Here is a 27,706-nt window from a genome sequence, read left to right as displayed (position 1 = left end):
TCTGTTTATTTGCCTTGGCAAATTTTGATTCATTAGACGAAACTATGTATAGTTTATCTCGCAAGATTCAAACTTCTAAAAACAAATATGTTTCATATTATAATTATGAAGCGTTTTAAATAACTGTTTATAATAAATGCGATAAGATAAGTTAGTTTCTAATTTTGTTCTTTACATGGAAACAAGACAACAATTTCTCTCTATTGACAAGGAAATGACATAAACAATGTGCTTCCCCATCATCATTTTATTTTTCATAATCATGAATGGGTTGAAGGAAATTTTTGATTATTTAAATCATATTCTAATTAGTTAACTCACTATTTATCAACTACATTTTCAAGCTTCATTTATTAAAAGGAGAAAAAAAATTATCAACTACATTTTCTAGTACGCGTTTAAGATGTTTTCAACAAATGTAGCTTTCATATTTTCTATAATATATGTATACATACTTTGTGTTTTGATATATGCGTATTGCTTATAAAGTATAATACCTACGTGCTAAAGCTATTTTTAATCAAGAATTTATCATTTGATCTGATTCCCCAAAAATAACATTTGACATATCAAATACATACATGAGATCGATCCACGATAGTCTATTTTTATAAGCATAGATTTTTGTGGCAATTCGTATTAGTCACCATGAAAAATTATATTACAAATACGACAAATTTCACACGAAGAACATACAATATATACCAATACACATAAATTTGCACTTATAATATACATTATATTTAAATTTAATTTACTTTCCAGACGTAGAATTTTCTTTATGACTATATTACTCCGAGACATTTTTGGCAACTGGCGATCTTGACTCGCGCAATCTTCTTTCATCGACTAATAATTTTGCAAACCTATAAAAATAAACAAATATTTTAATGACTCAATTTTTATGACATAGTAATAGTAATGACTAGCTAAAATACATTCATAATACAAAAATATTTTAAATTTTTTTGTATGGCTTGATTAATTAATTTTTAATATATTAATTTAGCCACACACAAAAACAAGGGAGGACTTTTCAAACACCTTTTTGTTGTCAAATAATAGCGTTGTTTTGTTTTAAAACTTCCTACTCTTTTCTCAAAGAGTCAAAGTAATACTCCTTCTATACCACAAACTATGTGAATTGCTCTATTCTTAATTAAATTAATGTCCTAGTATGAAATAATCCTTAGTAAAAAGTAACCCTCTCTGAACAGAGCCTTATGTTTTGCGAAATTGGATTAGTCAAGCCTTTACGTAGTGCGAATCTGAATTAATTAAATTCCAAGACGCGTATCGATTACCAAACATAAATCAAAATAAAATAATCAAAAACTCTTAATTAATATTTACTTAAACGAATATGTTAAAAAAATACGACAAATAATTTTAAACGGAAGTATTAATGATATACCTCTTAAGGGCTTCTTCATTAGAGCCTCCTTTAGGAATTGGTTCTAAACCTGTTTCCAAATTTACTCTTGAAAGTGGTTTTTTCAATAATTTTTCTCCAATTTCCACTAACCTAGCTCTCCAAATTTTCCTTTGTAGCCACATCCACTGAGGCTTCTGTTCCACTTAGTCCATCTTCTTGTTAATTAGGTTCAACAACCAAAAAATAAAATAGTGTCTCTTAATTTGTTGTTTGGTTAGACATGATGGGATAACTTATCTCAGGATTAACAAATAGTATTGGGATAAGTTATCCCTCCCTGAAGGTGGAATAGTAATCCCAGGATAACTTATCCTGGGATAAAGTATGTAAATCAACAAAATTTCCCCCTTAAACTCTCTTTTATACATCACTTATACATTCATGTATATTAATATAATTTTAAACAACCATAATAACATTCACAACCTTACTTAATCGTTGTTTTTATCATAATATATTTTTCTATTAAAAAATTACATTTTATTAATACAATTTTTATTTATGAATATATTATAAGTTGATTTTTTTGCCTAATTTTATGTTTATTTATATTTTGATTTCTCTTAAAATATTCACTCCACTACTAAATACATAGTTTATTACTCAATTAAAAACTATATTCTATGTATACATTAAAATGTAGATAACTTTAATGATAAAATTTATTTTACTTTGACAAACTTAAAACGAAAGTTTTATTTTTAAGCTAAATAAGATCGAAAGTTTAATTTTTAAACTAAATAAGATGAAAGTTTAATTTTTAAGCTAAATAAGATTAAAGTTTTATTATTAAGCTAAATAAGATGAAAATTTGTTTTTAAGTTAAATAAGATGGAAGTTTTATTTTTAAGTTAAATAAGATGAAAGTTTTATTTTAAAAACACTGGCACAATCATGGAAATGCACATATAAAAATATTTAAGCTAAATAACATGAAAGTTTGATTTTTGAGAATGAATAACTAAAGTTTGCACATAAAATGTAAAAAAAAAAAAAAAAAAACTAAATAAGGTAGAGGGTATTTTTGTAATCAAACAACTTATTATTAAAAATTATGCAATTAATATAAGTTTGAATATGACAAACCAAATAAGCAATAAAAACTACTTCCAGCATAACTAATCACAGTATAACTTATCCCAACATAACTAATCCCAGGATAACTTGTATTCAAATCAAACGACCCCTAAGACTACACTATAAGTTGTGTAGGGAGAACATAGAGATTGATTAGGTCACGATTCACGAAAAACTATTTTCAAAATTTATGACCAAAGAGTATCGTAGGGATATATAGAGATGAACTAGGTGACGAAAGGTCAACTGCTATAATGGAACAAAATAATTAAACTGCAGGACGATGCACCTTATTCCGGAGGAGGTGGATGTTCAAGCATTGAATTCATTTGAATACAATACTTTTAACATCGAACAAAAAGTTATATGTAAAAATCAATTATAATGACAACAAAATACATAACCCATAATTTTAAAAATACACTGTGAACTTAAACACGAGTACGACCAACTAGTAAATATGCCCTTATGAATATCAACAATAATTTTACACTGTACATCACACACGATTTGAATTTCACAAGAAATTTATTACAAATTAAATAAATACTGAGTTAATTAAATACATGTATTAATTAAATAATTTTTTGTGTGTTCTAAACAAATATATATATATATATATATATGATGTTCTATTCTGAGGTTTTGCCAGGGGCGGCTCAAACCCGTTGGTGGCCTAAGGCCAAAATCAAACTAGAGGCCTTAAAAAAAAATTATATATGCTTTTATTTTAAATCTATTTTTCTAGCTTTTTGAGATGCAAAGTTGTTAATAATTTTTGTGTAGTCAATCTCTTCTAATAATTCTTTTTCAATCGATAATATAGCCAAACCACTTAATCTTTCTTGAGTTATTATCGATCTTAAATAATATTTTATAATTTTTAATTTTGAAATACTTCTTTCGGCTGAGACAACTGTTACGGGAATTGTTAACATTATTCTATAAGCAATGTAAGGATTTGGAAAAGAATCAAGTCTTTTTATTTGATTGAGTATCTCAATTAGAGTATTGTCTTCTACTTTTATGATTTCCCTTAACACTTTTAATTCAGAAAATAAGTTTAAACCGTCAATATCGGAGTGAGTATTATGTTTTAAGGAACATTCAAGTTTAGGACAATATTTTTTCAAATTCTCATCATCTAATGATCTCAATTTTTTCCCACTAAATAGAAAACCAAAAATATTTTCATATACTTCAAATTGTTCAAATCTATTTTGAAGTGAAAAGATAGTTTGGTTTACTATGTATAAAAAGTAATCAACTCTAAATGATTCTTCAAGAGATCTTGTGATTTCATTATCAACATTCTCATCAAATTATTTTTTTCTATAAATTACACGTTTCTTACGAAATACAGGTTCTATATTCATCTCTAATGCAATTTCCTTAGCCGAAATCATAGTACTTGTAAATCCTTCTTCTCTATATGTTTTTAAAAAAAGAAACTAAACCTCTTAATTGATCTATAGCGACATCAAAATCTAACAAATATTTTAAAACACTATTTACAATATCAAATAAAAAATATAATAAACATAAGACACAAAACAAAAATAATATTAGAAATTAGAATGATATTACCAAATTCAAAAGCTATGAAGACTTGATTTCCAAAAATGAATCAAGCAGCTGCAATATAGTTTTCTCCAAATTTAACATATAAACTATCAATAGAACGAGTAAATTTTTAAGCTTTGAATAAGAGAGAGATGTAAGATTAGAAAAAAGAAAGTGAAAAGAAATAGAACGGAGGAGGATAGAATATATAAAAATAAAATTAGAAAAAAAATAAGGTAAAAAAAAAAGATAATTTGTACATTAAAAAAAAAGTACACAACTTTTTATTGAAAAGTCAAAAAGTCATAGTCATATCTATCATACCATCACTTCATTGAGCCGTTTTGCATTTATTGTCTTGGTTCTAACAATTTCTTTTTTAAAATTTAATCCTTCCTAATTAACTAAAAAACTGGGCCTTTGCATTTACTGTCTTAGTTCTAATATTATTTTTTTTAAATTTAATCTTGGCTAATTAACTAAAAAAACAAAAGACTTTTTTTTAAGCCTTACCAGCCGCCCCTGGGTTTTGCTTGTATGGGGTGACTTGGAATCCCTGAGTCTTTTTTCTTCTGAAAGTAACTTTGCAAACCTGTCAAAAAATATACATGATCAATTTCGTTGCAATTCTATCGTTAAATATTTCGTAGCTAACAATTTTATTGTTGTTGTTGATTTGCCAATAAATAAAATTAGAGTTGATGAATTTTATTATTCGTTACAAAGTTTATCTAATTAAGAGAGGAGCAGTCTCCTCTACTACAACACATTCTTTGGCGTGGTCCACAAATTTGAGACTTCATCAATTATATTACTCCATATTAGTTGAATATCCTTTTAATTTTCTCAATTCTAGGATATTTTTTTGTTGGACAAATGGAACTAGCTAGCTATTTAACTACCATAATATTTTTAATTTTAATTATTTCTAATTTAGAATTTTTTTTTATACCTAAGAGTGTTAGGACTTGGATCTGAAACTTCTGACTAAAAATTGATGTAATCATCAAAGAGTTTGCCTACTTTCGTACATTAATAGTGTTACTAGATTGCTTAAAACATGATTATTATTTATAATAAGCGTAGGTAGTGATTTGAGAGGTTTAGTATTTTGTTTTATAGGGTGCAAGCTGTATGGATAGGTCCTTATTTTGTTTTGGAGGGGGACATGCTGATGGCCACTATATATATTGTCCCACGTTTTTCTTTTAAAAAATAAACATTTGTTTCCTACTCCGTATCCGAAGCTCATATTGGAGTTTCAACTAAATTTGGATTGCACATACGCATGCTGTAGAGCTTATTTAGGTGTGGCGCTCCCAACAAGATTTTTTTTTTTTTATCCAATGCTCAAACCTGAGAATTTTGATTAAGAGTGGAACAATCTCGTCATTACAACACAACTTATGTCGGTCATGAGAATTTTTTTGAATATTACATAATCAGTTGAATGACATATTTTGCAAGTGTGGTTCAAATAATTATCTAGTTATTTACAAATATAAAACAAATTAATATAAATATCAAGCCATCAATAAACAAAATCAACTATCCTTCTACCGATCGATTGAAACCGACAAATGACAATCATGTTATATATATTGAATAATTAAATTCAGAAAATGAAATGCCAACAAACTGAGGGAAGCCGATATTTATCGTTATATTAATTGCAATTTACAATAATGTAATAATAAAGCATTTCTGATAATAACAACAACACATCAAGGCAAAATTATTTGCTAGCCTGCGATTGAATTGGACAAGTGAAAAAATGTAGGTCGTCCATTACCTCTGAGGGGAAAAAAAAAAGTTTTTCATATTTTTAGTTGTTTTTCTTTTAAATAAATAAATAAATTGGTTTTTTACTTATTTTAATTTCTTATATTTAGGTACTTAAGCGATTTTTTTTTTTGTAACATTTGTATGTAATTTAGGCAGATATTATGAGTGGTGGGGATAGTGATGAGGTATGTTACGTTATTGGAGGGTGGGCATAATCAACGAGGAATATCGCTGGTGAAACTTGTTTTTCCAACTACCAGTTAGGAAAGTCATTTTTCTCATTTTAAGAAATCTATTTTCTTAAAAAAATATTCTTTAAGAATTTTGATCAACGACAAATTTAGAAGAAAAATATTTTCCTCCATACTGAACACACCCTTAGACTACACTATAAGTTACGTTGCGTAGAGATTACATAGAGATTGATTAGGTGACGAAAAATTATTTTCAAAATTTATGACCAATGGGGGATATATAGAGATGAACTAGGTGACGAAAAGTCAACTGCTATAATGGAACAAAATAATTAAACTGTATACGGTGAAAGCGGATAATCCGGCCCCTCTTTGGGTGGAGATTCATCCCGCAGAAGCAGTTGGGAGAGAAACCTTGCCTGAGCTATTCTTTTAGCAGTGCTTTTTCGAAGGAAAAGGCATCTCACTTCTTACCCGGAATTTCTTCCAATTGCCTAGGACGAGGCATATGTAAAAATTAATTATAATTACAACAAAATACTATACCAGAACCCATAATTTTAAAAATACGCTATGAACTTAAACATGACCAACTAGTAAATATGATCTTATGAAAATTAACAATAATTTTACAGGTATAAATAATTTTACACTGTACATCACACACGATTTGAATTTCACACGTCATTTATTACAAATTAAATAAATACTGAGTTAATTAAATACAAGTATTAATTAAATAATTTCTTGTGTGTTCTAAACAAATATATATGATGTTCTACTCTGAGGTTTTGCGTGTATGAGGTGACTTGGAATCCCGGAGTCTTTTTTCTTCTGAAAGTAACTTTGCAAACCTGTCAAAAATTATACATGATCAATTTCATTGCAATTCAATCGTTAAATATTTCGTAGCTAAAATTTTTATTGTTGTTGTTGATTTGCCAATAAATAGAATTAGATTTGATGAATTTTATTATTCGTTACAAAGTTTATCTGTTGCTACTATAATAATATAGTAATATTCGCAAGAGACTTAAATATAATATTTACCTTTTCAAAGTTTTTTCATTTGTGTCATCTTTTTTGCTTTGTTCAAATAGTCCTGTCTGCAAATTTACCCTTGAAACTGGTTTCTTCAATAAATTTGTCCCAATTTCAACCAATTTGTTCATGTTCTCTTTGGTTGATATGTCAACAGAGGAGTCTATTCCACTTAATGTGTCATCCTACCATGGATCAATAAACAAAATAATTATTTGTCTGAGATAAATCGTCATAAAACCTAAAACTTTCTAACAACAACAACATATCCAGTGAATTAAATCCTGCACAAGGGTCTGAGGAAAGTAGAGTATACGCTGATTTTACCACGATATATCTTGTGGAGATAAAGAGACTGTTTCCAAAAAATCCTCGACTCAATATCTTATAACAAAGAAGTTCGACTAATATACACATAAATTAGCTATGTGTAATTTTATTTTATTTTACATTATCACACTACCAAAAGTTGATCAATATGTATGTTAGATGATCCAGATTTTGGGTCCATCTCTGATTTTAACTAATTTTTGTAATAAGCATAATATGGTATAACATGATAAGTGACCTGTCACAAATAAATAGTTGTAAATTTTCTTTACGCTGTCAGTATATAGAACTTGTACCTGAATACGAAGGTAATTTTCTTCGGAATGAAGAGCTTGAAAAACAACAGAAATATGAAAATCAACCATATCACCACTTGCTTGAGTAAACACATCAACAATCGGAGTTGAACCTCCATTAAGTAACCATCCCAATATACCCCATTTTGATGCAATTTTAGCATTATATTTTTGTTCAACTTTTGCAGATCCAGTGCCTACAGAAATCACCAAAAATCTTCCATAATCAATGGGTTTAATTGGAAAAAAATCTGGATTTCCAGCCATTATTTGTTTGGTCACTTGACTTGTAGCAACAAGGGCCTGCAAAAAGCAATTACCAAGACATATATAAGAAAAAATGACATATTTTATGACACATACTTCTAATTAGGAAAACGTTTTCAGTGTTTGATTGGAGAGTGAAAAATATATATTTTTTAAAAATAATATATTCCCCGCGGAGGAATTTTTCATGGATACCAACTATGCGAATTGGTAGGGTAGCCAATAGGATAGTGACACGTTATTAATGAATTTGTTAATTGAAGTTATGATTTATTTTCTCGAAAATGTCTTTAGAATATACTCAAAATATATATAGTAATGTACATACTGGATTATTAGCTGCGACTCCACCATCAACAAGATTGAACTCATGGAAATTGTCATCTTTGTCTTGAGTCTTGAAATAATGTGCAGGAAGATAAGTTGGAGCAGCGGATGTGCTAATGCATATATCTGAAAGCTTAGCATCCATTAATGGTTTTTCTCTTGCCTGTTAAATTTGAACGGGTTAAAATATGTTAGACTAATAAACATTAATGGAATAATCATCATCCAACTCGATTAATTTATAATCATTTTGTGTTGGTCGATAATTATTTGATTATTAAATTAAACTTATAGAGTATTAGCTTTTACTTTCCATCATGACTATATCAAAACAAATCAATCCCAACAAAAAACACACAAATTTTTTTCTAAAGTTTTGATATCTTCTTTTTGGGCCATGTGCCACCAAATTGTCCCAATTTTTTGGATACGTGACTTGATATGCCCAACATAACTCGTAAATGGATGGTTTAGTAAAAAATGATACTCCCTCCGTCCCATTTTATATGTCATCCCTTTCTATAAATAGCTGGACCACAATACTTGTCATTTTATAAAATTTATGTATAAATTACCATATTTTGTCTATAATACCCTTGATAGAATAGTTAATTAATCTTGTCATTTATTAATAAAGTTGACTTAAGAAAACATTAAATAAGGGTAGAAGGGTAAAATTACATCATTTCTTAATGCAAGTGCAAAGTAAAAATGTGACATATAAAATGGGACGGAGGGAGTAGTAAATTTGTATGAAGTATTGTAATTAGGAACAAGTTACTCTAGGATTAATCATCCTAAAATAAGTTATCCTGCGATAAGATTATTCCACCAATATATATATGAGATAACTTATCACATCACAATGATATAAATGGTTGGATAAATAATCTAAGGACTATCAATCTAATACCTTCAACTAAACATAGGATAAAATAATCTTGCATCTTATCTTGAGATAATTATTATATCTTATACCTCACATCAAAATGACTCCTTAAATTAAAGAATATATATACCTTGATAACAAGTCACAATTATTATTACTAAAATCCATTTCTTTGTCATTATTATTGTCATGGAAGAAGGGATTAAGGGAAATTATATTGGTGCTTTTGAAGAATTAGGCAAAAATATTATTATTCACATAAACTTAAAAAAAATACCTCAAAAGTGGAGAAAATTGTTGGTTGTAGATTCTTGATATCAAAAGTTGGAATAACAACATTAGTCAAAGTCTCATGTAAATAAGTCTCCCCTAATTTCTCCTTTATGACTTGATGAAGATACTTCCCATTATATTTTGGTCCAATTAAAGACTTCAATGTCTTCATTATTGATCCAAAAAATAACATCCTGTGAAATTGTTTAATTAAAGTAATTATCAGTCAAATTAAGATAATTTATAATTAGCACTTAAACAAGAATTTAATATTATTTACCCTTTTTGTGGAAATATCTTAGGACCATGCTCAAGATAAAATGGCTTTATGTCTTTAGCAGCAAACATAGGACGTTTGTCTTTGTTTGGAGCTGTTAACATGGCTGTAACAAGGCCACCTGTACTTGTTCCTGCTATTATATCGAAGTAATCTGCAAGTCTTGCATCCTCACCATCCAATTCCTATATTAATAATTAAACTCGGAAATCTAAGTGTCATCAACGAGGTGAAAGTTCAGGTAGCCAACCAGATGAGCTAGTAGGATCCCCGAACTCTTGAATTTTGTGATTATATGTCATATATGTGGTTATAAAAAAAATGTCATTACGTGTAAAATAAAAAAAATTAAATTATTTCTGAATATAAAATAAGGGTGTTATTTTTGTATTTTTGAACCAACTAGAACGAAAAATGTATTACGTAATAGAATTAGTTTTACCTGGAGTTGAGATTCAAGATATTCAAGAATAGTTGCTGGAATAATTCCTCTAATGCCACCTCCATCGATACTTAAAATTGTTATGAGTTTACCATAAGTTGGAGGTTGCAACTTTAATGAACCACTTGATGATAACATTACCTTATTCATTAATTTGGTTTAATTTGATGAATATGAGTATTATATAAAACTTACTTATATAATATTGCTAAGAGTTTATGAAACAAGTAAAATTTCTAGAAAAAATATTGATTCAACTTTATATTGATATATCTAACAAATGCCAAACCATCTATTTATAGTCCTCAGTACACATTAAGTTGCTTCTTCAACTTGTAAATCTTGGATAATTTAATTAAAAAAAATAACGAGTGATGACCACGAATATATTATTATATCTAGAATCAGTCAAAGACGACCCACAATTAAGGGTTTGTACAAAAAAACTTTAACGTTACAAGAAATATTTTTGAGACAATTATTCGAATATTTCGTGTTACTTTTTTTTTAGTCTGTTTCGAAAGAATATATGTTTCATTTTCTTAATTTCAACTTTTCATATCACGATATGTTTAAGATCACAAGTTTAAAAAATATTTTAGTGCATTTAACATATTTTTAATTTAATACCATAAGATTCAGAAGTCTTTTTTATTTTTTAAAATGTGTGTCAAGTCAAAACATGAGAAATAAATTGAAATGGAGGGCGTATCATTTTATTTTTCTCAACTTTGGCAATTTTAATTTGTTAGACGAATTTATAGTTATCTTGCAAGATTTAAACTTCTATAAACAAATCTTTTTCATATTATATATATGATGAAGCGTTTTAGTTTAGATAATAGCTTAGTATAACAAATGCTAAATTAAATCAAGAGTACATTTGTTAATATATAAGCATGATTTAATAAATTAAATTATACTTATCTTGCAAGATTTAAGCTTATATACAAAAATATTTTTTATATCATTATATGATTCATGAAACGTTTTAGATAACTTATTTATAATAAGTTTAAGTTGTTATGAAAAATAAGACAAGTTTCTTGTTATAACGCGGTCAAATTAAATCATATATTGTTAATTAATATAAAATCTGTATACGTTGATGACACAATTTTTCTGTATTGACAAGCAAATGCCGTAGATAATGTGCTCCCCCATTATCATTTTAATTATCAGAATTAAAGAGTTGAAGGGGAATTTTAATTACTTAAGCTATTTTAATTTGAATTAGTAAACTCATCAATTTAGTTTTTAAATAATGTTGTTACTTAGAAGGGGCGCAATTCACAAAGTCTTTAACTCTTGACATTTATTTATCAAAAACAAGTCAAATATTCAAAGATTCATTTATTAAGTGCAGAAAAGTATCCATATTATTTTTTTCGAGAAAAGTAAACGTTGAATATATTTAATTTTCAACATATGTAGTTTTCATGTAGTAATTCTTAGCCTAGTACTCATTTCGTAATTTACTTATTACTTTTCGATAGTTAAACTGCATTAAATTTTAGTTAATATTTTTAGACGTATTTTTTCATCATATTAATATATGAGAAGAATTGCAATTTATATTAATATGGGTTATAATAGAGTGGTGTGACTGTTCCGTTCTTAATTAAATGTCTCAAATTCATACCATGGAAATTTTTTTTTTGAAAGTGTCACCCCGAATTAGTTGTAAATAATAAAAGCTCTCATTTTTAGGTGTGTAACATTAAGTTGAGAAGAACTCTTATGACTTCTTCATAGCGATGTATTGTCCACAACTAATTAATTTAAAGAACAGATTATTATAACATTAAATGTACGTACGTACTTTATTCGTACACAGAGAAAGTTTTTCCTGTTATTTTATTACATGATCCGTTTTCGACCCACATGAAATATGAATGAGTTGAGTTTTGATCTGGTTTTAATTTCTTAAATTCAACTCAACTTGTTCATTTATAATTACTTATTTAGATTAACATGTAATAGGCTAAAAACAACTCCTTTTTGATTAACATGTAATAGGCTTTAAACAACCAGTGTCACGGGCCACCGAAGTTAGTTGAAAAAAATTTCTAAGGAAATTTCTGTTGTTATTAATATAATTATATGTTTTTATACATATAAAATCCATAAGGAAAAGAAAAGAGAAAAAGAGAGGAAAAAAAAAGGGATGCAACTGGAGTATATCAGATATCAACATTATGATTTATGACTTAGCGGCGTTTTAAAATATACTTTGTATTTGTGTATATATTAAAGAAATAGAGTAGTCAAAACAAGCAATAATATATTAAATACTATATATTATTTATTCCACTTATTGTTGATTAGAAGACGATTTCAAATGCAAAATTGTACGCTTGGAGACTTTGTTAATTTGAAAAATATAGAATTATAAAATCAACAACATATGTGTTTACAATATAGAGATCTTATTTCTATTATATATTTTTGTGGAATATGACAGTTGTTTCTAATGAATCTTGATTCTAAAAAAGATAATTAAAGATGATAAAAGAGGAAATAACGATAGTAAAATAACAAAATAAATAAAGAAAAAAATTAAAAAATCATCAGTCAAAAATCTAGAATGTTCTTCAATACTATTAATTCCGTGTATATATCCTTTAACTTGAAGCAATATTTTATTAAATATGATTATGATGGTCCTATATAAAATTTTTATTTCTCCATCATCTCCACATATATGCTAAGAACAATGATCAAATCTCAAGTTTGGAGATCAGATTAATCTTTGAATGCTTTGAATACTTGTATTTCTCTTAGACTAATTCAAATGTTTATAACTACGCAAAAATAAAGGGTTCTAGGTGACCTATAAGGTCGTTATATTAAAGGCATCTTTCCAATTCGGACAATTAGTATTAAAAATTTGAAACATTCACCTGATAGATGCATGACGATTCGATTATAAGGTCATGAGGAACTTTCGCATATAGCCACTCAAAAATAGTCTAATTACGCTCAATAACTATAGTTTACTAATTACGATTCGTAGCTACATGTTATAAGGAGGAGAGTGGCGAGCGAAACTGGGAGAGGGAGGAGAGAAGCTAGCGAGAGAGGGTAGAGAGTGGGAGAGAGGTGAATTTTATATGTATATCGGTTAGATAATTGTATAGTATACATATGTATTTGTATATTCTGGCGAGAGAGATTGGGAGAGAGAGGAGAAAGGCGAGCGAGATTGGGAGAGGGAAGAGAGAGGCGAGCTAGATTGGGAGAGGGAGGAGAGAGGAGAGTGAGATTGGGAGAGGGAGGAGAGAGGAGAGCGAGATTGGGAGAGGGAGGAGAGAGGCGAGCGAAATTGGGAGAGGGAGGAGAGAGGCGAACGAGAGAGGACAATAATTTGTATAATTCGCATCTCGTTTGTACAATTCGCAGGTACGTTTGTATAATTTGCGTGTTTTTGTATAATTGAGTAATATAAAGTCTCGAATTATACAAATATAATAAAACTCGAAATAACGAATTGATACAAACATAAACATATAAACTTTAAACAATTATACAAAATATATTATACAAATTACATTATATAAATTATATTATACAAAATCCGAAAACTACATGTTTATACAAACTTTAAAAAGTTATACACAAAAAGATTGAATGTATATGATGACAAAACTGAAAAACCAAAGGAAATCATCGTCATATACAAATACAAACCATCGTATACAAATCAAATAACGAACTGTTAGTTGCGAATAATACAAATATGGCGAATTATACATATACAAACGTGACTAATTATACAAACTCGAAGTCAACCGACATAATTAATGGTTAATGTTAGTCGCAAGTGATAATTATAGCAAACTATAACTATGATGAGTAATTAAGTAGTATAAGTTTGCTTAACTACATAATTTTTCATTAAAATAATGACTTGGGTTTCAAATTGATTTTGTTTGTGCCCCCACCCCTACCTCCACATCCCATCCACTTTTTCCTAAAGATCCATTTAAATTCGAAGTTGGGCTTGATGTTGGAGGTTCATTTATTGTTGTCGATTTACAAAAAGATAATTATTTTTTTTCAAATTTCAAGCACGATAATAGGTAAACACTATTTCAATATCTCATATTATCTTATCAAATTCAACGCAATACTATCCTATGTTTTATTATTCAAATTTCATATTATATTTTTTCATTGAAAAATCGCATTGTTTATATTATGATTTCATAAGGTCTAGCGCGTACATTTTGCCCTCTTAAATATTACTTATAGAATTATACTGAATATATTACTTTTATTCAATTTATATATGTCAATCACAAAAATTAAGAAAATTAAAGTCTCTCTATGAAATTTGACTTACATCCTTTTATCGGAACGACCCTTAATAGAATATTTTCAAGTTTTGCATTCCTACACAAAAGCCAATTGCTGTCTCTCCTTCTAGAAATGTTGATTTTTTCTTCACTCAGTCTATATCTTTGCCTCATCAAATTAAACCCTAAATGAAGACTGATTATTAAGGAAGACCGAATCTCAAAGTCAAAGTTAAGAATATAAAGTTTACCTTAAACAATGCATAATGACTTTTGAAGTAGTCTACATGTTGGGTCATGTTAAACATCCACTATTAGTGGTGGTGTTAAAAAAAAATATTTGTGATCCTATAGATTTAAATAACCATCGACATATAGAAAGATTTTTTTATATATAGTAAACAAAAGCCTCTCACGTGACCTTATGTAAGTTAAATTAAAAGAAATATTTTTTTTCATTGAAATGAGGAATGTTATGTTAAATCTAAAAAGTAAAAAAAAAACTTCAGTCCATATGTATGGAAAATCATTTTTCATCAAAAATGTTTTTTAAAGGAAACTAAGCACCAAAATTGAATTTTTTTTAGATAATTATTCGAATAATTTATCAATATCTGCTTATTTGCCTTGGCAAATTTTAGATCCGGCTCTCCTCCATTACCCCTTCTCTCCATTTCGTCAAGTGCACGTCTAGATTAGAGACATGTGTCATACTTAAAGTTTAAAGGTCAATATTATATTATATAAACAATTATCATAATCATAGTTAAGTTAACTAATTTTAGAAAATCACTCTCCAAATTTGATAAAATACAATATATTCCATACAAAATTTGATATTTATTAATATCATTAATTTCATCTTATATTTTAATTTATATTTAAATATTAAAATTGTAAAACATGAAACGTTTATATTTAATGTGATAAATAATAGTCTTCAAAAACATTTGCATTTAAAACAATGTTATCTTCTCTTTAACAAAAAAAAGAAGATAAAAATATTTATTAAAAAATAAAATAGTACAGAATATTTTTCCCCTTCAAACACAATAGCCACATTTTCTCCTTGGAATATTTTTTATATTCACGTTTAATTCTAAAAATCTTTCATTCTTTTATTATTATTTTTTTAATTTTTATTTCGTGTCTTTTATTTTATGGTTTTTTTTCCACAATAATAATTCTTAACTTTTTTGTTTTGTTTCTCAACATAGTATATAGGGATAAGGGTTTGAAAAATACCCAAACTTTGGTCGAATTTGCTGTTGCGATACTAAACTTTCATGAGGACCTATTACCTCCCTAGACTATTTAGTACCGTATTTTAAACATATATATTTGCCCACGTGAACATAAAAAATTATGCAAAATTATAAATAGTAATGTGTCCACGTGGGCAGATATATACCTTTAAAATACACATCAAACCTATGGGACTTAAGGAATGATATAAAAAAAAGAGAGGGAAAATATTCATATTAAAGAAATATGAAGTAGAAGAACCTAGATTCCAAATGAACAAATTCAAACTTGAAAAGAATCTTCCTTATTAAATAGTTCAGGGGGTTAAAATACGGTATTAAATAGTCTAGGGATCGAGGTAATAGGTCCTCATGAAAGTTTAGTATCGCAATAGCAAATTCGACCAAAGTTGGGACATTTTTGAGACCCTTATCCCTAGTATATATAATATTTCAAGAGCAAAGTTTAGTAGTACATAAATTGTTTAGTTGATTCTCACCTTAAATATCATACAATTTAATAATTAAATAAAAAAATATAATATGAAATTAATGATATTAATAAATATCAAATTTTGTGTAGAATATATTGTAATTCTTACCAAATTTGGAGAGTAGTTTTCTAAAATTAGTTGACTTAACTATGGTTATGGTATTTGTTAATATAATCTTGACCTTTAAACTTTAAATATGACACATGTTTCTAATCTAGAAGTGCACTTGACGAAATGGAGGGAAGGGGTAATGGAGAGGAGCCGGATCCGCAAATTTTGATTCAAACTTCTTAAAACAAATAAGATATGTTAGTTTCTAATTAATTTTGTTCTTTACATGGAAACAAGACAACATTTTCTCTCTATTGACAAGGAAATGACATAGACAATGTGCTTCCCCATTATCATTTTATTTTTCATAATCATTAATGGGTTGAAGGAAAACTTTGATTATTTCAATTATTTAAATTATAATAGTTAACTCATTATTTATCAACTACATTTTCAGGCATCATTTATTAAAAGGATAAAAAAGTTAATTCATATAATCCGTAGCATAGATTTTTGTGGCAATTCGTATTAGTCGCCATGAAAAATTATATTATAAATACGACAAATTTTATACGAAGAATAGACAATATATATATCAATATAGAGAGAAATTTACACTGATAGTATCCATTATTTAAATTCACTATAATTTCTCTGTGTAGGATGTTTCTTTATGACTATATTACTCCGAGACATTTTTGGTAACCGGCGATCTTGACTCACGTAATCTTCTTTCATCGATCAATAATTTGGCAAACCTATAAAAATAAACAAATATTTTAATGATTTAAGTTTTATGACATATAGTAACAGTAAAGACTAGCATGTACGTCTTGCCCTCTTAGATCTTATTTATAGAATTATACTGAATATATTACTTTTATTCAATTTATATATGTCAATCACAAAATTTAAGAAAATTGAAGTCTCTCTATGAAATTTGACTTTAGATGACTGACCCTTAATAGAAAATTTTCAAGTTTTGCATTCCTACAAAGAAACCAATTGCTGACTCTCCTTCTAATGTTGATATATCTAGAAATGTAGATTTTTTATTCACTCCGTCTATATCTTTGCCTCATCAAATTAAACCCTAAATGAAGAATGATTATTAAGGAAGACCAAATCTAAAAGTCAAAGTTAAGAATATAAAGTTTACCTTAAACAATGCATATAAAGAATCTAGCGTTTGGCCATAGATTTCTAAATATTCTTGCAAATATTATTTGGATGAAATTTCACCATGTGTTTGGCCATAGTATTTGAGAAACATATTTCACTTTTTTAGAAAAATATGATTTATACCCATAAGTTTTAAAAACTATCAAAACTAACCATAAGTTTGTATTACAAGTCAATTGGATCGTTGCAACAAATAACAAGTAGTGTCCATGACACTGGAGCAATGTGGTAGTTTGGAGTGAGTGCAACAAGCATCATTCTATACATCGTGAAGTAGACAAAGCACATGACTTTGTTACCCTGAGCCAATTTTTCATTATTTTCATCAACAACCATATCATCACTTTTATATTCATCGAATATTTCATCACTATTTTGGTGTTTACGAAAAAAATTATGTAATACAATGCAAACAATTACTATAGAGGGTGTTTTTGTAAAAGATAAAAGTTTGGTGTACAATTTTGTCACACCCCAAAATCGGATGTGATGGCACGTGTCCAAACCCCACCAGACACGTCAGCCTAACACCCAAAAACCCGACGATACGGAATTAATAAAACAAGAATAAGATAGAAAGATAAGCGGAAGTCTTTAAATAAACTCAATGAAACCCCAGAATTGGTTGTCACATGTACAAACCTCTAATACGGAATCTGAATAAAATATACAAGTCTCATAGTAAAGTTCTAGAATAGAANCTTATGAAAAATGCACTCTTTCCTCAACATTCCAACATAGGGGGCTATAGCTAGTTTTTATTGATAGTGGACCAGCAAAGGGTCCAAAAGATGCGTAATTGAATGAGTCCAAAATCCATTAATTGTTTCCTTGCTTTTTTTCTTGCTTATCAATCAAAAATAAAGACAAATTGGGCATCACAATAAGACGTGAAAACACTCAATTCCATTTTGAGCATGATATGTGGAATAATTATCTTAAGTTAGATGTATTGAAATTGTTTGGCAGACATGATTCAAGTCCGGAAATATATATAAGACATTTTAGTAATAAAAAATATTTGTCATCCCCTCTCTCTCTCTATATATATTTATTTATTTTTCTAAATAACCATCGACATATAGAAAGGTTTTTTTTAGAGAAAAGGGTCTGAAAAATACTTCAACTTTGATCGAAATTGTTTTTACGATACCAAACTTTATGGAGGACCTTTTACCCCCCCTGCACTATTTAATAGTGTATTTTAAAGGTATACATGTGTCCACGTGGACACATTATTATTTATAATGATGCAATATATATGATGTCCACGTGGGCTCATATATAACTTTAAAATACACTATTAAATAGTGTAGGGGGTAAAAGGTCCTTTCCAAAGTTCGATAATGTTACAACAATTTCGATCAAAGTTCGGATATATTTCAGACTTTTTTTCCTTTTTTTTTATATAGTAAACAAAAGCCTCTCACCTGACCTTATGTAAGTTAAATTAAAAGAAATATTTTTTCATTGAAATGAGGAATGTTATGTTAAATCTAAAAAAAAAAAAAAAAAAAAAAACTTTAGTCCATAATAAGTAAGGGAAATCATTTTTCATGAAAATGTCTTTTTAAAGGAAACTAAGCACCAAAATTGACTTTGTTTTAGACAATTATTCGAATAATTTATCAATATCTGTTTATTTGCCTTGGCAAATTTTGATTCATTAGACGAAACTATGTATAGTTTATCTCGCAAGATTCAAACTTCTAAAAACAAATATGTTTCATATTATAATTATGAAGCATTTTAAATAATTGTTTATAATAAATGCGATAAGATAAGTTAGTTTCTAATTTTGTTCTTTACACGGAAACAAGACAACAATTTCTCTCTATTGACAAGGAAATGACATAGAGAATGTGCTTCCCCATCATCATTTTATTTTTCATAATCATGAATGGGTTGAAGGAAATTTTTGATTATTTATTCTAATTAGTAAACTCACTATTTATCAACTATATTTTCAAGCTTCATTTATTAAAAGGAGAAAAAAAATTATCAACTACATTTTCTAGTACACGTTTAAGATGTTTTCAACAAATGTAGCTTTCATATTTTCTAAAATATATGTATACATACTTTGTATTTTGATATATGCGTATTGCTTATAAAGTATAATGCGTACGTGCTAAAGTTATTTTTAATCAAGAATTTATCATTTGATCTGATTCCCCAAAAATAACATTTGACATATCAAATACATATATGAGATCGATCCACGATAGTCTATTTTTATAAGCATAGATTTTTGTGGCAATTCGTATTAGTCACCATGAAAAATTATATTACAAATACGACAAATTTCACACGAAGAACATACAATATATACCAATATACAGAAATTTGCACTTATAATATACATTATATTTAAATTTAATTTACTTTCCAGACGTAGAATTTTCTTTATGACTATATTACTCCGAGACATTTTTGGCAACTGGCGATCTTAACTCGCGCAATCTTCTTTCATCGACTAATAATTTTGCAAACCTATAAAAATAAACAAATATTTTAATGACTCAAGTTTTATGACATAGTAATAGTAATGACTAGCTAAAATACATTCATAATACAAAATTAGTTTAAATTATTTTGTATGGTTTGATTAATTAATTTTTAATATATTAATTTAGTCACACAAAAGAACAAGGGAGGAGTTTTCAAACACCTTTTTGTTGTCAAATAATAGCGTTGTTTTGTTTTAAAACTTCCTACTCTTTTCTCAAAGAGTCAAAGTAATACTCCTTCTATACCACAAACTATGTGAATTGCTCTATTCTTAATTAAATTAATGTCCTAGTATGAAATAATCCTTAGTAAAAAGTGACCCTCTCTGAACGGAGCCTTATGTGGTGCGAAACTGGATTAGTCAAGTCTTTACGTAGTGTGAATCTGAATTAGTTAGATTTCAAGACGGATATCGATTACCAAACATAAATCAAAATAAAATAATCAAAAACTCTTAATTAATATTTACTTAAACGAATATGTTAAAAAAATACGACAAATAATTTTAAACGGAAGTATTGATGATATACCTCTTAAGGGCTTCTTCATTAGTGCCTCCTCTAGGAATTGGTTCTAAACCTGTTTCCAAATTTACCCTTGAAAGTGGTTTTTTCAATAATTTTTCTCCAATTTCCACTAACCTCTCCAAATTTTCCTTTGTAGCCACATCCACTGAGGCTTCTGTTCCACTTAGTCCATCCTCCTGTTAATTAATTAGGTTCAACAACCAAAAAATAACAAAATACAATAATATATCCAATGTAGTTATATAGTAGAGTCTAGAGAAGCCCCAGAACGCTAAAAGGTGGGTGGAACAAGAGTTGTCACGATAGAAAAGAGAAAAAAAAAGCATAGAGAGACTATTTTCGATAGATGATACTTACTTGAATTCGAAGGTAACTATCTTCACTATGAAGAGCTTGAAAAACAACAGAATTATGGTAATCAATCATATCAGCACTTGATTGTGTGAATACTTCAAACAATGGTGTGTAACCTTTGTGAAATAACCAATCGACGATACCCCATTTGGCTGCCATGGATGAATTATATACTTGTTCAAATTTTGGAGCTCCTGTCCCTATTGATATTACAAGGAAACGACCATAATCCATTGGTTTTATTGGGAAGAAATCTGAGTTTTCCTTCAATATTTCTTTGCTTACTTCTGATATTGCAATTAAACACTGAAAAATAATAGAGTATATGAATTTAATTTTATTGTATCGTCAGTTCATATAAGTTAAATTCTTAGTAGTAATAAAGTGTTTTAGTACGTACGTACCGGATTATTAGCAGCAACGCCACCATCAATGAGATTATGTTCTCTAATATTTCCTTTGTCATCTTCAACTTTGAAATAATGAGCTGGAAGATAAGTAGGAGCTGCTGATGTACTAATACAAATATCGGATAATTTTGCATCATAACGTGCAGATCGATTCGCCTGCAACAAAAAGTAGCATATGTAAGCAGACCTTACCCCTACCTAATTGTAATAGTCGTCAAGCGTCATCATATTATATAGTTAGCTAGCTAGCCAATAAATAGTAGTAGTGGCTGGTATACATGTGATTATATATGTTGTAAATACTAAGGTTATTTATTGATTATCGAGGACATGCATGACCTAATTAGGTGGAAGATTAATGGAGGTTGAGGATTTAGAGCGTAGGTAGTCGAGCGGTGTCTTGTTTAATTTCCTTATTATTATTATAACTCTCCTACTATCTTATTCTTCGATTTAACTATTACATGTTGTTTCTTGTGGTTCAGTTATATCGTATTGTTGTTGTTGTTGCTACGGCTCTTTTCTCCATTATTTTCGATATAACTTAGCTTCTTCATTACTATGTTTCCTTTTCAAAAAAACTCTTTTTAATATGTTTCACCTAAGCAAAGGGTATAATTAATTGGAAACAAGATCTCTATCTTCATAAAGTAAGAGTACGATCAATCTGCTTATACGTCATCTTGATCATGATCTCGTTATTAAAATTATACGGAATATGTTGTTAATGTTGGAAAATCTATACCTCATAAGTGGAGAAAATAGTTGGTTGCAACTTCTTGATATCAAAAGTGGGAATAACAACGTTAGTGATAGTATTACTAAGTAAACTATCTTTCAATTTTTCCTTGATGACTTCATGTAAGTATTTCCCATCATATTTTGGTCCTATTAGAGCTTGCACCATCTTCCTCATCGAAGCAAACAAACCACTACATATTTTTAAAAAATTCAACAAAAAAAATAAAAATTAAAACTTTGTTAGTTACATATTACAAATGAAATTAAAAGACAGTAGCGATCAAAATTGTTAAAATATGTACGTACCATTTATTTTGTGGAAAAATCTTTGGACAATGCTCCAAATAGAACGGAATAATATCTTTCGCCGCATAAAACGGACGATTATTTTCATCTGGTGCCGTTAGCATTGCCGTCACGAGGCCACCGGTGCTCGTTCCGGCAATGACGTCAAAGTATTCTGCAAGTCTTGCATCCTTTCCATCAAACTCCTTCATGTAAATTTTGAATATTATTTTATGTCACACGTATGCAAAAATTTAAAGATAGTACCACATAAAATCGAACAGAAAGCATAGAGATGTATGCAAGTATAGAGAAAATTAAACCTGAAGTTGAGATTCGAGAAAACTAAGGATGGTAGCTGGAATAATTCCTCGAATACCACCTCCATCGATGCTAAGAACAGTGATGAAATCTCCATAAGTTGGAGGTTGAATTTGAGATGTTTTTCTTTCCATTACTTAATCAAAAGAGGGTATTAAAAAATGCTGTTAAATCAAATAATTTTATGATTTTTTTTAAAAAATTTAATTATCTTATGAAGTAGTTTATTAAACTAGTTTAATTTATGATATTTTTGTTAATGTATAAGGCACTATATATTTATAGGCCATGCTCTTGAGAGACTTGGTGACTTAAAGAGTACAAGATTGACTTATCAAATGAAGAAAATTTCAATAAAAATAATTAAGTAACAAAATTATGGTAAACATGTATTAGCAAAAAGACTGAAGATCAAGAAGTGAAAATTTAACACAATTCTTTTTAATTAATTTAGATAATTTTTTATTCAAATTTCATGTTTATCAAAAAGATTATATATTTGAAGACTCGATAACTTCAAAAGGATATAATCTAAAAATCATAAATATTAAATTTTGGATCTGACTCTGACGGAATGGACCACATCTATCTAAAACTATGGAGCACTTTGTTCAATTTGATTTCTACCTTGTGAGATTATTTTAAAGTTAATTAATATTTCTTATCGTGAAAGAAATGAGTTAAATTAAGAGAAATGGTCAAATTCAAAAATGAAAAATTATTGACTATGTATGAATCACTTTCTTCTTGTCAGTCTACTTTTTAAATAATTTTTTTAATTTTAACTTTTCACAAGTCATATTTAACATCACAAAATTAAAGGTCATTTTAATAAATTTTACATATCTTCTGTTTAAAATCACAAAATCTTCTTTAGTCTTAAATTATGTACATATAATTAAAACTGGACAAGGCAATTGAAATATAAAAAATATAAATTAAAACTCGATAACTTTGAAGAATTATAACCCAAAACTCGTAAACTTTAAATTTTGAATCCACCCTAGCGAAGTGGACCACATTCACCTATCTATATGGAGCACTTTGTTAGATTTAATTTCAGCCTTGTAATATTATTTGAGAGTTAATTAATACTTTTCTTATCGTGAAAGAAATAGTTATAGTTACATTGAGAGAAATGATCAATTTTTTCAAAAAGAATTATTTATTCTTGCATACAACAATGGAACTAGTCTATGGTACTTCTGTCATTGGAGATGAATTTTTCAAAGATTATTTAATTAGTTAAATTGGGAAGTTTGGCATAAGTATACTGTTTAAAGGTAGAAAAAAATGGTCGTTGATGTCATGCTGACACAGCATAGTTGCCTGTGCTAATGTCAGCAGCCAGAAAAAATGTAGAAAATATTTATGTTGGGATCAAAGTAAGTGAGCATTTTAAGGTAAATACTTTGCTTTTTATTATCATCATTTTCATTATAATTAGAGGTATCAAATAAGCGGATTAAATTAAATTTAAGAAGATAAAAATAATATATTATTTGATTGTCAATTTTATATATATTAAAATACTTATATATATAGACATTTGTATTATTATATAACCACAAGTTGAACTGTTGATCTGTGAATACAATTATATTTGAATACATAAGTACTTGTCAAATTTAAAAAGTTGATTAGGGAATTCAAGTATAGTTGGATATATCAATACTATATTGTTGTCCTTTTCAAAATTTTATTTAGAAGATTACTTATACAGTTTGATACTCATAAATTGTATCTTTTTTACTCGTTTATCTAATGTATCCATACTTATATAGTTTGATACCCACAAATTGTATCTTTTTTGCTCGTTTGTCTAATGTATCCATATTTTTGCTTAACAACAGTGTTGAAATGTATCTATATTTATTTACATAGATATTTGTATTGTTATATAAGCACAAGTTGAAATGTTGATTTGCGAATACAGTTATATCTAGATAGATAAGTACTATATTCAAGATAAAAAATTGATTAGGGAATACAAGTATAGTTATATCCAACGTATTCATTTTTGTGTTTAACAACAATGTATTCATTGTATTCTATATTGGTGTATTCATTTTTTGTTTAACAACTAGTGTATCTATTGCCATGTAGTTCACCTATTCAAAATCGAAATACTTAACCTTCATTCACAAATTCAACAATTTGCTTACATACAATAACTTAAATTTAAAAAAAAAAATTATTTATACCTTTACGACGCCAGAATAAGAAATATGGAGACAACAAGAAAATTGAGTATGATGTATCACAATTTTTGTTAAACTGATAAAGAATATGATCTGATATGTCTTTAAATAAGTACGTAATTTTTAGTTATAAAGTTAATTATGGGAAGTTGTTGATTGTATGGAAGTAATGTAAGGATAGTGGGTTATATTTAGAGTCAATTCCTTATTTAGTTTGTTGTACTTAAAGATGTGTTAATGTATAAATAAATAAATAAAAACTATACAAAAATACAGCGAAAAAATGATATAAATTGTAGTCATTTATTGTAAATAACATACTTATAGCTATTGATATTCATTAACCCTATAAATATAGTTATTTTTGTAAGTTGCTCTTATTTAACAAATAGGTAGATTATTGATCCACTAAAAAATTACTTGTGTTGAAATGGGCTAAAATGTGAATCATTATCCAATTCGTCCAATTCCTACTAAATTTTAATTATTTTGTTTGTTCTTTTATAATTTTTTAGCATCTTATAAAAAATATTATTTTATTATGATAATATATAACATATTATATATATATATATATATATATAGGAGATCAGTAATTCACTCTAACTTGGACGGATAATATCTTTATTGACTATATTTTCTGCCTTTGATTTTTGACTTTATTTTAAACAAAGTTAAAGCAGAAAATATAGAATGCTATGAATAAGACATTAGTTTTGTAATAAGAATTACGTAGATATCAAAGAACATATATTATAAATATTGAATGATAATGATCAATACACTTTCACACTAGTACGTAATAATACTACAATTAAATAAATCGAATTTCATTAAGTACTACCCTGCCTATTCCTAATATTAGTTTCAAAATTGAAAAATTCATCGGAAATATAGCTAGAAAATTATACTAACAATAAATATTACTTGAACTCATTTTTTGTGCGTAAGATTTTTCAATTTTTCTTGATGACTCATGAATTATTTCGAGGCTTTCTTGATAATGAGTGGCGACCTTGACTCACGAAGTCTTTTTTCATTGACCAATAATGTTGCAAACCTGTCACAAAATTAAAGATTTTTATTAACTTATGAGCATATCATAAATACGATAGATAATTTATGATGAATGTAGTATCAAATTAAAATTATGATGATATACCTCTTAAGGGCTTCCTCATTAGTGCCTCCTTTAGGAATTGGTTCTGTCAAACCTGTTTCCAAATTTACCCTTGAAAGTGGTTTTTTCAATAATTTTTCTCCAATTTCCACTAACCTCTCCAAATTTTCTTTTGTAGCCACATCTACTGAGGCTTCTGTTTCACTCAATTCATCCTCCTATCAATTACAACCAAAAAAAATATTAATAAAATATTATTAAGGTCTTGTGAGTAAATAATATGTTCGTAAAGATAATGTCACACTGCTTTAACTTACTTGAATTCGAAGGTAACTATCTTCACTACGAAGAGCTTGAAAAACAACAGAATTATGATAATCAACCATATCAGTACTTGATTGTGTGAATACTTCTATTAATGGATTAGAACCTTTGTGCAATAACCACTCAACAATCCCCCATTTTGCTGCCATGGATGAATCATATTTTTGTTCATATTTTGCAGCTCCTGTCCCTAGTGATATTACAAGAAAACGACCATATTCCATCGGTTTTATTGGGTAGAAATCCGGATTGTTCTTGAAAATTTCTTTGCTTACTTCCGATATTGCAATCAAACACTGAAATATTGTATCATCAGTGTATATAAGTTAAAATTCTTAATATGATATTGCAATCAAACCTTGAAATATTGTATTGTCAGTGTATATAAGTTAAAATTCTTAATATTAATAAAATATTTTTAGTACGTACCGGATTATTAGCAGCAACACCACCATCAATGAGATGATGTTCTATAACATTGTCTTTGCCATCTTCAACTTTGAAATAATGAGCAGGAAGATAAGTAGGAGCTGCTGATGTACTAATACAAATATCCGACAATTTTGCATCATAACATGCTGCTCGTTTCGTCTACAACAACAATAACATACTCAATATATTTAGTTTAGTATGAAAATGATAGGATGTAAGCAGATTGTAATAAATTATAGTCATTGTCAAATTAATATATATATGTACCTCATAAGTGGAGAAAATGGTTGGTTGCAACTTTTTGATATCAAAAGTTGGAATAACAACGTTAGTAATAGTATTACTAAGACGAGTGTCTTTCAATTTTTCCTTTACGACTTCATGTAGGTATTTTCCATCATATTTTGGTCCTATAAGAGTTTGCACAATATTCCTAATTGGAGCAAATAAACCCCTGCATGTTTGTAAATTCAACAAAATTTTAATATTTGTTTAGATCATAAATAAAAGGAATTAAACACTAGAAAAAAAGAATTATATATATACCATTTCTTTTGTGGAAATATTTTTGGACAATGCTCTAAATAGAACGGTGTAATATCTTTAGCAGCATAAAGTGGACGATTATTTTCATCTGGAGCCGTTAGCATGGCCGTTACAAGGCCACCGGTGCTCGTTCCAGCCATCACATCAAAATAATCTGCAAGTCTTGCATCGCTTCCATCCAATTCCTGAAAATAATACGATTTATGGTTTAGAGTTTAGGATTTAGTAATAACTACACATGCATATATCATTTATAAGAAAAATTGACCTGAAGTTGCGATTCAAGAAAATTGAGGATGGTAGCTGGAATAATTCCTCGAATACCACCTCCATCGATGCTAAGAACAGTGATTAAATCTCCATAAGTTGGAGGTTGAATTTGAGATGTTTTTCTCTCCATTTTTAATTAACTGATATTATAATCAAAAGAGTGTAGCAAAGTTTGGACAAATAGATATGTTAAATTTAT

The 27,706-nt window shown here is 28.1% G+C and overlaps 2 protein-coding genes across 5 annotated transcripts; both read right to left on the bottom strand.

Annotated features, from left to right (window-relative positions):
- Positions 1-727: 727 nt before the first annotated feature.
- Positions 728-27,706, bottom strand: LOC125857123 (patatin-like protein 2). Of its 4 annotated transcripts, XM_049536799.1 has the most exons (9): positions 27,565-27,671; positions 22,617-22,675; positions 22,315-22,499; positions 22,013-22,199; positions 21,262-21,423; positions 20,861-21,163; positions 20,556-20,679; positions 1,415-1,463; positions 728-866 (listed from the first exon to the last, which is right to left on the bottom strand). In XM_049536799.1, the coding sequence occupies exons 1-9, from the start codon at positions 27,635-27,637 to the stop codon at positions 791-793; spliced, it is 1,218 nt and encodes a 405-aa protein (XP_049392756.1). In that variant the 5' UTR covers positions 27,638-27,671; the 3' UTR covers positions 728-790. The 4 variants fall into 4 exon arrangements, with proteins under 4 accessions (XP_049392756.1, XP_049392755.1, XP_049392754.1 ...); XM_049536798.1 differs by lacking the exon at positions 1,415-1,463 and having other exon boundaries at positions 20,507-20,679; XM_049536797.1 differs by lacking the exons at positions 728-866; positions 1,415-1,463 and adding an exon at positions 19,812-19,958 and having other exon boundaries at positions 20,507-20,679.
- Positions 7,101-10,424, bottom strand: LOC125857125 (patatin-like protein 2). Its single transcript, XM_049536800.1, has 6 exons — positions 10,197-10,424; positions 9,758-9,939; positions 9,482-9,671; positions 8,317-8,478; positions 7,722-8,024; positions 7,101-7,280 (listed from the first exon to the last, which is right to left on the bottom strand). Exons 1-6 carry the CDS (start codon positions 10,344-10,346, stop codon positions 7,101-7,103), a joined length of 1,167 nt encoding a protein of 388 aa, XP_049392757.1. The 5' UTR covers positions 10,347-10,424.

The sequence above is a fragment of the Solanum stenotomum genome, chromosome 2 (assembly GCF_019186545.1).
Source record: "Solanum stenotomum isolate F172 chromosome 2, ASM1918654v1, whole genome shotgun sequence".
NCBI classification, from domain to species: Eukaryota; Viridiplantae; Streptophyta; class Magnoliopsida; order Solanales; family Solanaceae; genus Solanum; species Solanum stenotomum.
The sequence above is the reverse complement of the archived record's forward strand: the minus strand, read 5'-3'. Positions and strand labels throughout refer to the sequence as shown.

Coding starts and splice junctions, on each gene's coding strand:
- LOC125857125 (XM_049536800.1), bottom strand. CDS start 10,346: ATGAATAAGGTAATGTTATCATCAAGTGGTTCATTAAAGTTGCAACCT. Junction 8,025..8,316: donor GAGTCGCAGCTAATAATCCA/GTATGTACATTA, acceptor TGCTTTTTGCAG/GCCCTTGTTGCTACAAGTCA. Junction 7,281..7,721: donor AAAATTACCTTCGTATTCAG/GTACAAGTTCTA, acceptor GATCCATGGTAG/GATGACACATTAAGTGGAAT.
- LOC125857123 (XM_049536796.1), bottom strand. CDS start 27,637: ATGGAGAGAAAAACATCTCAAATTCAACCTCCAACTTATGGAGATTTA. Junction 26,851..26,958: donor CCATTTTCTCCACTTATGAG/GTACATATATAT, acceptor TTGTTGTTGTAG/ACGAAACGAGCAGCATGTTA. Junction 26,556..26,688: donor GTGTTGCTGCTAATAATCCG/GTACGTACTAAA, acceptor ACAATATTTCAG/TGTTTGATTGCAATATCGGA.